Source organism: Aspergillus campestris, assembly GCF_002847485.1.
Source record: "Aspergillus campestris IBT 28561 chromosome Unknown P168scaffold_7, whole genome shotgun sequence".
NCBI classification, from domain to species: Eukaryota; Fungi; Ascomycota; class Eurotiomycetes; order Eurotiales; family Aspergillaceae; genus Aspergillus; species Aspergillus campestris.
In genome coordinates this window covers 1,551,456-1,564,816 of record NW_020194342.1, presented here as the reverse complement: position 1 = coordinate 1,564,816, position 13,361 = coordinate 1,551,456, and the positions used below count along the sequence as shown (strand labels likewise).

Genomic DNA, 13,361 nt, shown 5'->3' with positions numbered 1-13,361 from the left:
CATGAGACTCAATTATTCATAATGCTTCATCATAATCTCGTACAGAATGTTCATCATACCCAGCCACAATTGGTCGCCTCGTAAACGTTATACCGCCGTGAGCATCTAAATATCAAACAAGAACGGATCAACCACCAAAGGACAGACGCTCGCTGGCGCAGCCTTCACTTGCGTTCGTACCACAGTCCCCTGTTTCCAGAAACCATCCTCCTCCAGGGATTTTGCGCGCAGGTGGTCCTAATCGAATCATACGTCGTTCAGTCTCCGAGCCCCGAGATTGCTGCCAAATCCCACCAAATCTCGAATGGTCCACCTCCACCCATCTCCGAGTTCTCCACGATCGAACGTAGTCCATTTGTCGACCTTGCGTCTCCACTTGTCTTCCTCTGCACGCTGACGTTTGACAAATTCTGGACCGACGTCGAACTCCTCCGTGATGGGCCATTCGTCGGACGACCCTCCACAACTCCGATCATCCCCGCTTCCACCAAGGCCAGGGTCGTCATGTGCACCCGAATTTCGCCCGCCAGATAGCCTCCCTTTTTCTTCTAGGTCGTCAAGACCAGCGAAAACATCGTCCTCATCCTGGACCGCTACCAGGCCCTTGGTTCCAGGTTGCAGTGGAGCCAGCCTTAGCCAACACATCCGCTGGGGATCAAAGATCATCCCCCCAACTACCTGTACGTTTTGCATCGCGCCTATGTTGGTTATGAGCGCTGGCGCTGGCTTTGGCGTTTTGGGCGAGTTTGTTTCAAACTCCTGCACTAGGTTCTCATTTCCTTCCCAACGAAAAGTGCTAGGGTTGTATCGCATGCCGTTCATAGCTGGGAATATCAGTATCGATGGCTACCCGAAATGATGTTTCAACTTACATTTGGGCTCCTGAACACCGGCCCCCATTGGCTTGATTAGCTGGGGCTTGGATTTAGAGCCGACAGGAGGCCGGCTTTTTTTGCTTCGGATAGTCCTTGTACCCGACGGCACGCGCGAGGCACTCTGAGCTTTGAAGTTCGCGTTGAAAGAATCAGAAAGGTCGCTCTCACGATTCTTCACGTTAAACGTCATCGAAGCAATGCGCTGTTCCCTGGCGTTTCTCGAGGCATTTGTATCGCGCGCAAATCGCGGAGTAAAATCACCTGTTTTGGATGGTGTACGCTGTGCTTGTTGTACTTGCTGACGAGGAACATCCGTTCCCTGCGGAGCTGGGTTACTCCGCTCGAGTTTGCTTTTGAATGATCTCGGCACACCTCGCCCAGAAGGTTGCTTCATGAACTTGCTCTCAGCGGAAGTAGATGTGGGCAAATCATCGAAGGAAGCCAATTCTGTGCCATCGCCGAAATGGCGCCGACGAGCCGGCCGAGTAAGCGTTCGTGAGGCGCTCGACATCACGGTCTCTGGGCTTAAATCACTGGAGCTACCCCCCAAACTCCCACGGAGATTCGGACGGGACACTCGGGGTGAAGGCCCTTGTGGATAACAGATGTCATTAGAACCTTCCGAGTCGCTTCGGCGAGAGTGTCGATAGGTTTTGAGGCTGGCGTGATGAGACTGTCTTTCAGAAGCCCCGGCTGGAATGAAAGGTGCCTGTAATTTACGGCCAACCGCTTTAGTATCAATTCCTACGCGGTCAACAGGGCTTCTAGACCCGCTAGCGTAAAGATTGGACCAGTTCGTCACATCCTTGCGAGGGGGACCTCGAGATGATGTTGATGTTGTGTGGTGCATGTGTCGCATTGTTGGCATCGATCTCTTTGTATTGAGTAATCGTTTCCCGCCACTGGCGCTTTTGTCGACCGGCGCATCTCTCGATATCCGGGTGCCAACTAGCCGTCGGGCTGGGGTCAAGGGTCCTGGTGATGGTGATGTAGAGCCAGAAGAATGTCTAGGCGCAGAGGAATGATAGGAATGGTCGCCTCGGAATTGAGACGCCCGAAACTTGGCCAGTGGTGCACCGCTTTCTGAGACGGTTTCGAGGTGGGTTGAATGTTGTCGTTCGTGGTTGGAGAGACGGGGAATCCGTGTCCTTGGGGACCCAGTTGTATTCGTAAAGGTGAGTGTTGTGGCCGAACGTCGTGGCGAACCGTCTGTGCGCTCTTTCTTGCATTTGACATTCGGATTGACTGTAAACTTCCTGGGACTGAAAGGGTCGAGATCGCCAATCTCAAGATCCGAGAAGAAGTCTTCCGTTTTAACTGGGTCCTGGAAATTTGTGTTTGACACGGAGTTGTCCACGACTGCAGTGTTTGGTTCTCGGGAATGATTCAGAGGCGTTCCCAGACTCAATGGGCCTTCTGGGATAACAAGACCATCAAGGCCTTCATCGTCACTTTCACCGGTGAGACAACTGGAGGCGCTGGGACTGATTACAGAGACAGAGGAACTTGGGTTCGATCGGTGGTCTCTTCCAGTGCCACCGAATCGAACCCCAATACTGCCTTCAGACCAATCGACGTCCAAGTCGTCTGGTGCGGCGATTGAACCCTGCGGGTTGACTTTTCGGTGCGGAAGTCGAAAGTCAAAGGCTTCCGGTAATTCAAAGTCGTCTTCTAGATCCTCAGTCAGATTCTTTGGTATGTCATCCCAAGGTCTTCGCTCTGGATCTCTCGTATGAGGGGATCGAGGCTTCGCCATTTTGATTGTAGGAACATCTTGACTGCCGTCTTCTTCATTGTCTTGGTCTCCAGGCGGCACTGTAAGTGCCGATACTGGGAATGACGGGGTATGATAATCGCCCCAGCAAGCGGGATTGGAGCCCTTTATCGGACTTCTTGTGGGAGAGTTGACCTGCCGGATAGATTCTGGGAAAGATCCCTTTGGCGGACTCTTCAATTCCAGAACACTTTCCGGGCCTGGGAACTCCACGTCCTCAGACCAATCATCAATCAAACATTTCTTAGGCTTCCTACTCCCGAGACGTCTAATAGTTCCGCCAACAAGGGCCGATCCAGAAATATTCGAAGGTAGTGGGATTCCCGCGTTCCGAGCAGACGTAATGGCTTCTTCGCTCACAATGTCCCCGCCAGCCACAAGAGGAACTTGCCAGTCCTCATCACCGCCCGGGTTGGAATCAAGGTCGGAGCGTGCAGAAAGGCGTGAGGATATTGAATCTCGATGCCCCGAGCGGCGAACGGATGAATTCGTTACAGAAGTAGCAGTTGACGCGGCTCGCAATTGGATATCGTCGCATAGCAAGTCATCGTCATCGTCCCAGCACTCAATCGACTCTTCGTCACGGTGGTGAAATGGAAATGTTAATGGCTCCATGGTATTGCCGGTATGAGAGACAGCGGATCAGTATGCGTCCCTAGAACAAATGAATAGGGCGACAAAGCTTAGGATCTTTCGGCGTTAAGAATGCGTCGAAGGAGCCAATGGGCGTCATCCCGTATGGATAGTACAAAACGATGGTGATTTTTTCGAATGAGAAACGCGGTTTGGATTTTCGAGAAATGTTTTGGGGAGAACTCGATCTTATGATAGTAACCTAGCGGGCTTGAGCGAAGGCTGTACACATCAAGCCTGGAGGGAGCCAAATAGTCGTGTCGCAGTTAGCAACCAAGGGATCCCATCAAGGTCATTTAAAGGGCAGCGTGTCGGGGATAGCGGACTGGTGTGATGAATAGAGCCATGAGATAAAGAAGAAACACGCGAGTTCAGAACAACAGCTGCGTGCGAAATATCCAGTCTCTGGGGGGGAGAGGCAGGGAGACTTTTATAAGATGCTTGGCCAGCACAACACTGTCGTCCGCGGGGAGTGAAGAATCTCTCACTCAGCAGTGTTTAAGAGAGCATCATGAGGATCTGAAGTAAAATGACAACATGAGTTTATCGATTTGAAAAAAAAGACTAATATAAATCAATCATTGTTATTGTTTAACAGGGGGGTTTAGTGGTGTAGTGGCAGAGAGAAGAATGGAGTAAGATTGCTATTGTTTTGTTGGTGTGGAGTGAGTCGTTGTTGCTCTGACACTCGGGGTAGTTTGATCCACAACCCTGCGATGCCTGAGTCCTCTGGACTAGTCACATGTCCACTCGAATAACAGAACCAGATAGAGTATGGAGTATATGCCAGATCAAAAGCATTAGTCTACGAAATATACTTTTATAGAAAAGAATGGTTTCTTGGTATTCGTATAAGGACAATGATCTTATGATGACGAGTCTGTGATCGACAATATATATGTAGCACTGACCAAACGCCTTGAAGCATTCAGCAGATGGGTACCATACAACAACGCCTACACTCACTGACTCTTCCACCAATATCTACCTTTGTCTTAATGAGGTGAAATTATAGGCAACCATTCTTACTTTCTAAATACCCTTACTTGTTGGCCACTATCATCATCCACATCGGTGGTCTAGGTGCCTGATACTCGGGTACCCGCTCCGTGTTTCTGCCTGGCCAGTACCCACGGTTAGATACCTCCAGTTACCCCAGCTCAAGCTCCCACCTCCGATAGCCCCGTCCGTGCCATGTGCCTAAATCGTCATCCAACGCATCCATACTGGAAGTAGGCAACAATGGCTCCACCAGAACTCTCACTCATCTACTTGAGATAAAAGCCCAACAACTGCCTGGATGTGATTCCACTTCAGCTGCACCCTTTTACTCCTGTCTATCTACCCACCATCTGTTTTTGAACAACAATAATGTCTCAATCAACTCCCCAAATACTACGCATTCCAAGATCAGATGACACCGAAAGATATGTGCTTCTCCACGTCTCTCGCCCAAAGGACTCCCAGTTCGATATAGATGTCATTGCCACTGAAGGGGAAAGCCCATATTCGGGCACTGGTACGCCTCTTCCCGTCCGCTCAGCTTCTCATGGATACTCAGACTTCTAGGACAGTAAGACAGAAACGCCTTAAAGACCTTCGCGCAAAAAACTACCATGGGAGCGACGATGAGTGGATCAAAATCCTGTCGTACGTTTTTGGTCAGGAACAATGCAACGCAGGGCAGGGCTTGTTATCCGGTATTGAATCATCAGCCAGCATCGTTGGATCTGACGATGAGGACAAAGAGATGATCATCACGATAAGGAAACGCGTACAGTCTATAACTGTATGTAAAACTTGCATACGATGAGGCCTTTTTCATCCTCGCATGCTAACGTTGACTGTGGTAGCAAAGGCTTGGTTCTCTGACCCTTAAGCAAAACGATGACCAAGCCATCGAGCTTTTCGATTGGTCTGGTGTAGCCGTCTCGAGAGCGCAACATCTCGAGCAGCAGCTATCTACCTTGACTGATCGTTACCAAGCCGCAGAGACCACGATTGATGAGCTCACTAAACAGCTACAAGACTTTGTCCAAACCAAAAACCAACACGAGGAGCAACTGATGGGGAATTTCGCCCAGCTCTTGAATGAGAAGAAGCTCAAGATCCGTAACCAACAACGACTGTTATCATCCGCCAAAGTAGACCCAGAGAAAAGTAAGTCCCCACAGCCAAGCGCCTACAACATACCTAAACTTGAAAACTCACATTACTTCAATCCAGTGTCTGCCCTTGATACGACACTGGCGGACGGGTCTCCCGTACATCAGGGTCAGACTGGGAAGCGCGGTGTCCCTCAACCCACCGACGACGTATCCGAGAGCGAAGACGGGTTCGAGGAAATGCAAATCGACGATAGTGGGCCGAAACAGAGCGAGCAACCAAACGAAGAAGCACAAGCTGCACAACAGCGAGATTGGGACGATGATTCCACGACCGGGGGGTCTGCTTCATCGACCACTGATGCATCGGATAATGAGAAGACATCAGGCGACAAAGAAGCAGCACCAGGTGGTCCGACTATCAAGAAAGCACCCCTGGTGCCTCCACCGCGCAGATCTCTGCCTTTCCAGAAGAGATCCAAAAGCGACATGCCACAGGTGGCCAGAAAGGAGGATGCCGGAGTAGGCAGTACGGAAGGATCTGATGATGATGAATTGTAAACTTTGTTTATGGTGATTGGCAAATAGGATACCTCTCTTCCATCTAATTCAACTTTCCATGTCTACTGGGGGGTTTCTAAGCCGTATGTGCAACCGGGCTGTGGTTAAATCACGGATAGGTCTAGTGATCCCAAGTTACTCTTTAAAACAATCATGGAGGTATACAGTCTCCCTTCCCCACGCTAGTGATCGGCAAGCCCATCATGATTGGTGATGGGCGTGGATCAAATCTCAGGCAAATATAGGGTTGGTTGATAGATTATTCAAGTGATAACTCTGAAGGAAAGGTTCGCATATATACTCCGTAATCTAACGCCGTATATAAGTTTGAGCTCGTGTTTACATACATAGAACCTTATCACTCATGTCAAATGGGGTGACTAGCCTACAAACTCGCGATACTTTCTACTGCCCTGTAAAATAATTTCAGTCTTATGTACAAGTTTACCCTTGGTGATAGGTAGATTATACACAAGGGTATTCGGGGACACTCTTAAGAAACGGTAGACAACGGTTATAACAAATAGACGAATTTATGTTTAGGTGTTACAAACAACAACGCCTAGACCAGTAGATAAAACACACAAGAGAAGATCTTTTATTCAAAAGAAAAGGTTGGGAAGACCGCCACCACCGGACCCCCAAAAGAATTAACCGTACAGAGCCTGGGGAGACATTTCACCAGCGGCCATGAAGTTGGTCTCGGGGTTCCCGGTAGCCTTGGCTGCCGAGCAACGGGCCATGGTAGGTGAGCTGATATGGGAGTTAGTTCACTGTCAAGTCTCGCGCACATTTATAAGGGGGGAACTGACCTTCTGGAAATGGTATCTGTGAAATAGAAGTCCTCAATGACACTCTGGAAAGGAGCGTCAGTTGGCGTGGTGCCCTTGTTCTGGTCGACCAATTGGACCTTGCTCAAGGAACCCAGGCTAGTCGACTCAACAACGTCATATCGGCGCATCACGGGGCTGATCTCCTCCATGCGATCACGGAGAGCCTCGATGTCATCGTAGGGAAGAGGGGCATCTAAGAACTCGCTAGTGGCGCGAATAATCTTCCAGTCGTCGCGAGCAGCGCCAGGCAAAGAGGTTGCTGCCCGAGTGACCTGCACGCGGCCTTCGGTGTTGATGTAGGTTCCGGACTTTTCAGTGTAGGCGGCGCCGGGCAGGACGACATCCGCAAGCTGAGCACCGCGGTCACCGTGATGTCCTTGATAGATGACGAATGCATCGCTAGGGACCTCACTCTGGGCAACCTCATCGGCGCCGAGAAGCCAGAGCATCTTCGGCTTAGTCTGAGCAACTTCCGGCGACGGCGTGGTGAAGCCAACTTCGTAGGCAGCAGCACGGGAAGCGGCGCGCTGCAGGACGTTGTAGCCTTGCCATTCGGGGGTGTTGAAGTTGGCGTGCTTCTCCACGTAGCTACCAACAGCCTCGAAAATTGCCTTGGAATCAGCATGTTCGGCAGCAGCGCTACCAACAACGATCATGGGTCGCTGGGCAGAGGCAAGCTTTTCTCCGAATTTCCCAGCGAGCGCGGCCTTCAAAGAACCGACATCGGCACCGAGGTGCTCGTAGTCAAAGGTACTATCGAACTCTTGTCCAACAAGTCCGATCTCCAGATCAGAGCGCAGGTATTGCTTTCTAATGCGGGCGTTGAGGACGGAGGCTTCATGACGAGGGTTCGTGGCAACAAGGAGGATGGCATCTGCCTCTTCAATTCCGTAGATCTTCGAATTGAAAAGATAATTTGAGCGAACATCGACACCGTGAGCGACAGGCGAGCTACCGCCGGGCTGATCCAAGGCGAGATTATCGGAACCAAGCTTGTTGGCCAGGTCCTTCATGGCAACAAGCGATTCGGCATCAACGAGGTGGCCGGCGACGGCCTTGAATTCGTTGTCCTTGGGCTGCAGTCTTTGATGGGCAGACGAGATCTCAGTGAGAGCTTGTTCCCACGTGGCCGGCGCAAACTTCCCATCCCGACGGATGAGGGGCGTCGTCAATCGTTGGGTCTTCAGGCCATCACAAGCATAGCGAGATTTGTCATTGATCCACTCTTCGTTGATATCGTCGTTGAGTCTCGGGAGGATCCGCATCACTTCCATACCCCTGGTATCGACACGAATATTGGATCCCAAAGCGTCGAGAACGTCAATCGATTCGGTGTGTTTCAGTTCCCACGGACGAGCGCGGAAGGCATAAGGCTTCGATGTGAGGGCTCCGACGGGGCAGAGGTCGACAATGTTACCGGAGAGCTCGGAATCGAGGTTTCTCTCCAAATATGTACCAATCTGCATATCGTTGCCTCGGCCAGCGGTGCCGAGTTCGGGGGCACCGGCAACATCGTTCATGAACCGGACACAACGAGTACAATGAATACACCTGTTCATGGACGTCTTGACGAGGGGTCCGATATTCTTGTCTTCGACAGCACGCTTGCCGCCAACCTCGTGGAAACGTCCACGGTCGGCACCATACCGCATGGACTGATCTTGAAGATCACACTCACCTCCCTGGTCACAAATGGGGCAGTCAAGAGGGTGGTTAGCCAAAAGAAATTCCATCACGCCTTCCCTTGCTTTGTGCACCAGGGGCGAGTTGGTCTTGACATTCATGCCGGGCTGGACGGGCCAGGCACACGAAGCCACCGGCTTGGGAGCACGCTCTACTTCCACCAGACACATCCGGCCTTGATATGTTAGCTCCTCTGATTCTCCACACTTGATCACTTAATCTTTGGGGACATACAGTTTCCTGCGATCAAAAGCTTTCTATCAATTTCGTTAGTAGCGGTATTATAAATGGGAGAACCCTGGGGGGCGCGGAACGTACTCATGATAACAGTATCTAAAGCCAGCTGTTAGTAAAATTGACCACACCAATCCCCAAAGGAAAAGAAGAGAAAGATTGTACCTGGGAATAGTTGCGCCTGCCTTTTCGCAAGCCTGAATTAGGGCCGAGCCAGCTGTGAATCGTGTAAGTAGGGGAGGGGCTTCAAAACGCCGGCTCAGAGATATAGTCACCTTCGACTGAGATCTTCTTCCCATCTAGTAACAAAGTCAATTAGCTGTGACCACAATCAACAGAACCCATTGAGACCCACCAATTGTCAATTCCACATCGGCGGAGCGAGGGACTGTCGTCGCAAAGGTCCTGGGATAGTTGACCTTCGAACCCCGGATAGACCGGGCGGCCGCACGGAACAGCTGCGGCCGCATGCTGTATGATGAGACGGACACGGAGGGAAGGAAAGAAATACAATTAGCCCCGTAGCAAAGAATTGCTGGCAAGGAGGGAGTGGGCGTGAGGCTTTTCTAGGCTTGATGATGTCCTTGAAGAGAGCAAGCACTTTGGCTCGTTCGGACGGATTCTGCCATTATGCCCGTCTGGGGCGTCACTCACAAATTGCCGGCCGCGGATTGGCTCGGTTATGGGGAGAAATCATTAATCCGAGCCTTTCCTTTCCCGCCTGCCGCAGCATAAATTTGTCTCTTTTCTTTCTTCTCCTTCTCTTCTTTTTTCTTTTCTTTTACTAACTCATTCAAGGGCATGTTTATTGTAGGTGGCAGAGCGCTTTCAGTGTCTGCCTCCTCTGCTACGTGTTCCGAGACTAAATGGACTGAGCTGGAGCTCCCTAGGGTTGTTTTCATCATGAAGACGTTGGCCTGATGATGGGTGGTTCCTTACCAACAGCCGCAACATTCTCCTATAATAATCTGATTTTTAATCTAGCTTACTGGTTACCTACTACCTAGTACTGTCCGTTCCACGGTGCAATCAATTTCAAATTTCACAACTGCTACCTTCTTTACCTCTATATAATTCAATCTATATCCATCGCGTCTGAGTTCACCACTGGAGTTTTCAGTTCTAGTAAATGGGTAATCCGTGGAGCACACAAATCGTCAGGACAAAGTGCCAATTCAGAAAATACTATATCTTGCTCCAACGTCGACACATCTCCACGCCATGCTCATCGCTCGGGTCTTAAGTTTTATTGTTCCATTATATCGCCGAATATTGTACAATTGAATGAAAGAAACGGATGGGGAAAAATGTGTAAAATGCAAAACAGACTAGCCTGGTAATAATATCAACGTTATAATGCCATGATATGGTACAATGAGATAGGACTCAATTAGTAAAGCCTGCGCACTAAGAATCTTTTGCTTGCCAGGTTGTTTCTTGCTTTGTACCAGGAGGTAGCCATGTCCTGGCATTGCTATTCCCTCTTGTGCGAGCACGACTTGGCTCGTCGTCCTCCTTCTTGGGATGATTCGGTATAGGAAGATTATCCGGGTAGTATGGTGATCGATCGGGAGTTTTCTCCGCGGGGAATGAATAACCATTCGAGTCCCATGCTTTATTAGTTTGAGAATTCAGCGGGAGAACACTTCCTTTCGTGCGGAAGTGATCAGAGTTGGCTCGCTGATCTGCCATGTCGTCATGGCTGTTGCGATCATAAAGATAAAGTCCAAGAAAAGTAAGGGCAATCCCAACAGCCTGCAGCGAAGTGGTCGAGTTGCCGAACCATATGATTGCGGCAACAATAACGAACACCCTCTTCACCAACGATGCAACCGAATAAGACACGGGCGACACCATCGACAGCAGAACGAATGCAAGAATATTCTGCGCAAAATGGGATACCCCATTAAACACGAACTCGAGGAAAAGTGCACCATGGTCCAAGGATCCTTTCTTTTCCGAAAGAGAGATTGACCCGTCCTGGACTATATCCGAGAATAAGGGGTACCCCTCAGTGATCAACCAAATGGGTAGCGTTAAGATAAAGGCTAACCCAGAGCAATAATAAAGCAGGTTGAGCTTATCCAACTTGGTTCGACCTAACGACTGCATTTCCGACTCAGCCCGCGCAGCTTCATTGAAGAGCTTCTTGGAGAAGATATTCTGGGACACAAATACTATAGCCGCAACTAAAGCGCACAAGATCCCGAAGAAATTGGTGGAAAATCCCGTCGAACAAGCGAGCATAACGCCCAAGGTCAGTGGAATGAGCGACAGATAAGTGGCTTTGGCATATCGAATGCGAAAGACCACGCGGTACGCTAGTACCGTAAAAAGAGGCGAAAGCCCCTTGATGGTGTGAACCAAAGAAACTGGTATCTGTGAAGTAGCCATAGAACTAAGTATGTGGCCAGCCAGCTGAAATACTGCCAGGGGTAAAGCAGTCATGAGAACTTCACGCGAAGGCTGTCGAATGCCGTTTTTGAGAGCCGGAATGCTATTTTTGAGCCAAGGTAGTGAGTTCGAAAGGCGGGTGAGTAGTTGACACCAGAATGCCACAAATGCGAACTGTACAACTGTAAGAGTGACCGGTTTCGGCAGGGCGTTGAGAATGGATTTAGACGATGTGTTCGTGAGCGCCGAAGTCATGTACCAAATAAGACATAGAGTCTAGGTAGAAGTCAGCCAGCAACCTATGCAAACTCGGCAATACCATCTTACGATCAATCTATATGAGACTGGCGCTTTGAGAGCCTGCGCCAATTCCTGTGCGTTGGCGCTCACACTGGCATTGCGAGTCCGAATAGTGCTAATGGCCTCGCTAATACTCTTCCTCGACCTCTGCTTTGGGTTCCTGAGCGACCCATTTGCGAAATCTCGACTCGCATAGCCAGCTTTTCTCGGTGCCCAGCGATTGTTCGGTGTATATGGTGGCGTAGGGTTCGCATCGGGCTCTTTCGTCTTCGGTGAGTCGTAAAGCTCGTCGCCGAATGCTGGGAACTTGTCCACTGGGCTCGTCATCAATTGTGCGCTGGGCGCTCTTGTCGGTATTTGCAATTCTGTCGGCTGTAACGAAGAACGCCGTCCGGTACCCGTTGTTATAGCCGTAGTCATTTCCCAGTCTCTCAGTCGCTGTTGGAACGGCGCTTCTTGTGGTTAGTTTATTTTCTGATGCATCCCCACACATGGAAATAAAGCTGCGAACATACCATTTGAATTGATATAACAATTTTCTGAATGGGGACCGAGAAAGGGGAGGGAAGGAGATTGGAGTGGAGGAATATGAGATGATGTCTCGGTTGCAAGGAGAGATGGTAGGACAGTGGAAGAGGGACGTTGTGGTTGGATCTATTATTATTCTTCTGGTACCCTCGTAACGTTTGCAGATAGCAGTCCTGTACGGAGCAGTATTTAAGTTACTAAGTGGGTACAGGAACGCAGAGTCCCTCAACCCCCCGTCTCAGGTTATCCACGGGTTATCCACTCTGGATGACTAACATTGTACTCTAATCCTGTATTACGCACTTACAACCCGTGTCTCTTGTCTCTCTCCAGTCATATTACATATTAGGTATTCTTTTCTCTGTTAGTTCTTTTCTTTTTGCAATTTTTATGTCGCGATATATTCCTGTCCCATTCTAGAATGAATTGGTCTTGTCTCCTTAAATACTTTCAAAAATCTCAAAAATTTACCTGAGACATATGCAGGGTCGGTGCTGGATGCATCGAATAGACTAATACTGCCAATTGATTGCGTAGTTAACAGGACTTGATACTTCTAGGAACATGGTTATCATTCAAGCTAGTTGTCGGCGGAGGAGGTAATCTTAATAATTATGGGCATTCTAACTAACTATCCGAACTAGTTGGAATTATATGGACAAAACACTCCACCAAGAGGACTTTACTACGAATCATATATGCAGTCCAAAAGATTATTACTATGACAGGAAATTAGATATTAACAATTTGACCAGTGGACAACATGCCCGCGAACTGGACCTGTGAGAAACCGATGAGGACATAAGTTCGAAAAACAAAGATATAGTACAGGGTACCGAGTATCTGGTAGGACACACTTTTTGCTCATTCAGTATATAGCAATGTAAACTCCGTCTTAATAAACTACCCACAGTTTGTATATAGTGTACAGTATAATATCCATTGATAGGATAAAGATTACGCTATGACCCGTTATTAGATAGGCTAGACCATTAACTTGCAATGACATACTTGAACCTTTTGTTTACATATACACTTCACGTCCGAGGCATGAGTTAATCAGATTCATAAAATCGAATTGATTGTTGAGAAGAGGGAGGATTTATAATTGATTTTGAATCAGCACACAAACATGTGTACTAGTTGATACTTTCTCCTCTAGTAGACACGCATTTCCCATAAAATATATACTAGGGCATCTGGGGATTACTTTGATGCTCCGGGAATACTGGATGAACTCTGTGCAGAGAGGCAATTGTGATAAGTAAGAGTCAAGTCTAGAAAGCTTATCCTACGCATGATATAAAATAATGCTCGGGCTTAATTTTAGACACCAAGTTACTCAAACAGTCGAAGATGTCTTATGTGATCAAAAGCACATTGAAGGTGAATTGGGGATCCTCAACCTATTCCATGGGCTAATAGAATTTATGATAATATA

General features: G+C 48.9%; 4 protein-coding genes across 4 annotated transcripts; 1 reads left to right on the top strand and 3 right to left on the bottom strand.

Moving 5' to 3' along the window:
- Positions 1-246: 246 nt before the first annotated feature.
- P168DRAFT_319435 (putative cytokinesis regulator (Byr4)) lies at positions 247-3,264 on the bottom strand (the record flags this gene model as incomplete). Its single annotated transcript, XM_024840276.1, has 2 exons — positions 247-824; positions 873-3,264. The coding sequence occupies 2 exons, from the start codon at positions 3,262-3,264 to the stop codon at positions 247-249; spliced, it is 2,970 nt and encodes a 989-aa protein (XP_024692576.1).
- A 974-nt stretch (positions 3,265-4,238) lies between these two features.
- P168DRAFT_311471 (uncharacterized protein) lies at positions 4,239-6,085 on the top strand. The gene is made up of 4 exons (XM_024839504.1): positions 4,239-4,801; positions 4,857-5,071; positions 5,136-5,442; positions 5,509-6,085. The coding sequence occupies exons 1-4, from the start codon at positions 4,654-4,656 to the stop codon at positions 5,946-5,948; spliced, it is 1,110 nt and encodes a 369-aa protein (XP_024692575.1). The 5' UTR covers positions 4,239-4,653; the 3' UTR covers positions 5,949-6,085.
- Positions 6,086-6,377: 292 nt separating this feature from the next.
- On the bottom strand, positions 6,378-9,282 carry P168DRAFT_311470 (putative NADH-ubiquinone oxidoreductase, subunit G). Its single transcript, XM_024839503.1, has 7 exons — positions 9,054-9,282; positions 8,974-8,997; positions 8,862-8,915; positions 8,783-8,795; positions 8,699-8,721; positions 6,761-8,639; positions 6,378-6,701 (listed from the first exon to the last, which is right to left on the bottom strand). Exons 1-7 carry the CDS (start codon positions 9,166-9,168, stop codon positions 6,599-6,601), a joined length of 2,211 nt encoding a protein of 736 aa, XP_024692574.1. The 5' UTR covers positions 9,169-9,282; the 3' UTR covers positions 6,378-6,598.
- Positions 9,283-9,853: 571 nt separating this feature from the next.
- On the bottom strand, positions 9,854-12,026 carry P168DRAFT_254864 (putative ER to Golgi transport protein (Sly41)). The gene is made up of 3 exons (XM_024834424.1): positions 11,908-12,026; positions 11,420-11,844; positions 9,854-11,368 (listed from the first exon to the last, which is right to left on the bottom strand). Exons 2-3 carry the CDS (start codon positions 11,810-11,812, stop codon positions 10,106-10,108), a joined length of 1,656 nt encoding a protein of 551 aa, XP_024692573.1. The 5' UTR covers positions 11,813-11,844; positions 11,908-12,026; the 3' UTR covers positions 9,854-10,105.
- Between the last annotated feature and the right edge of the window lie 1,335 nt (positions 12,027-13,361).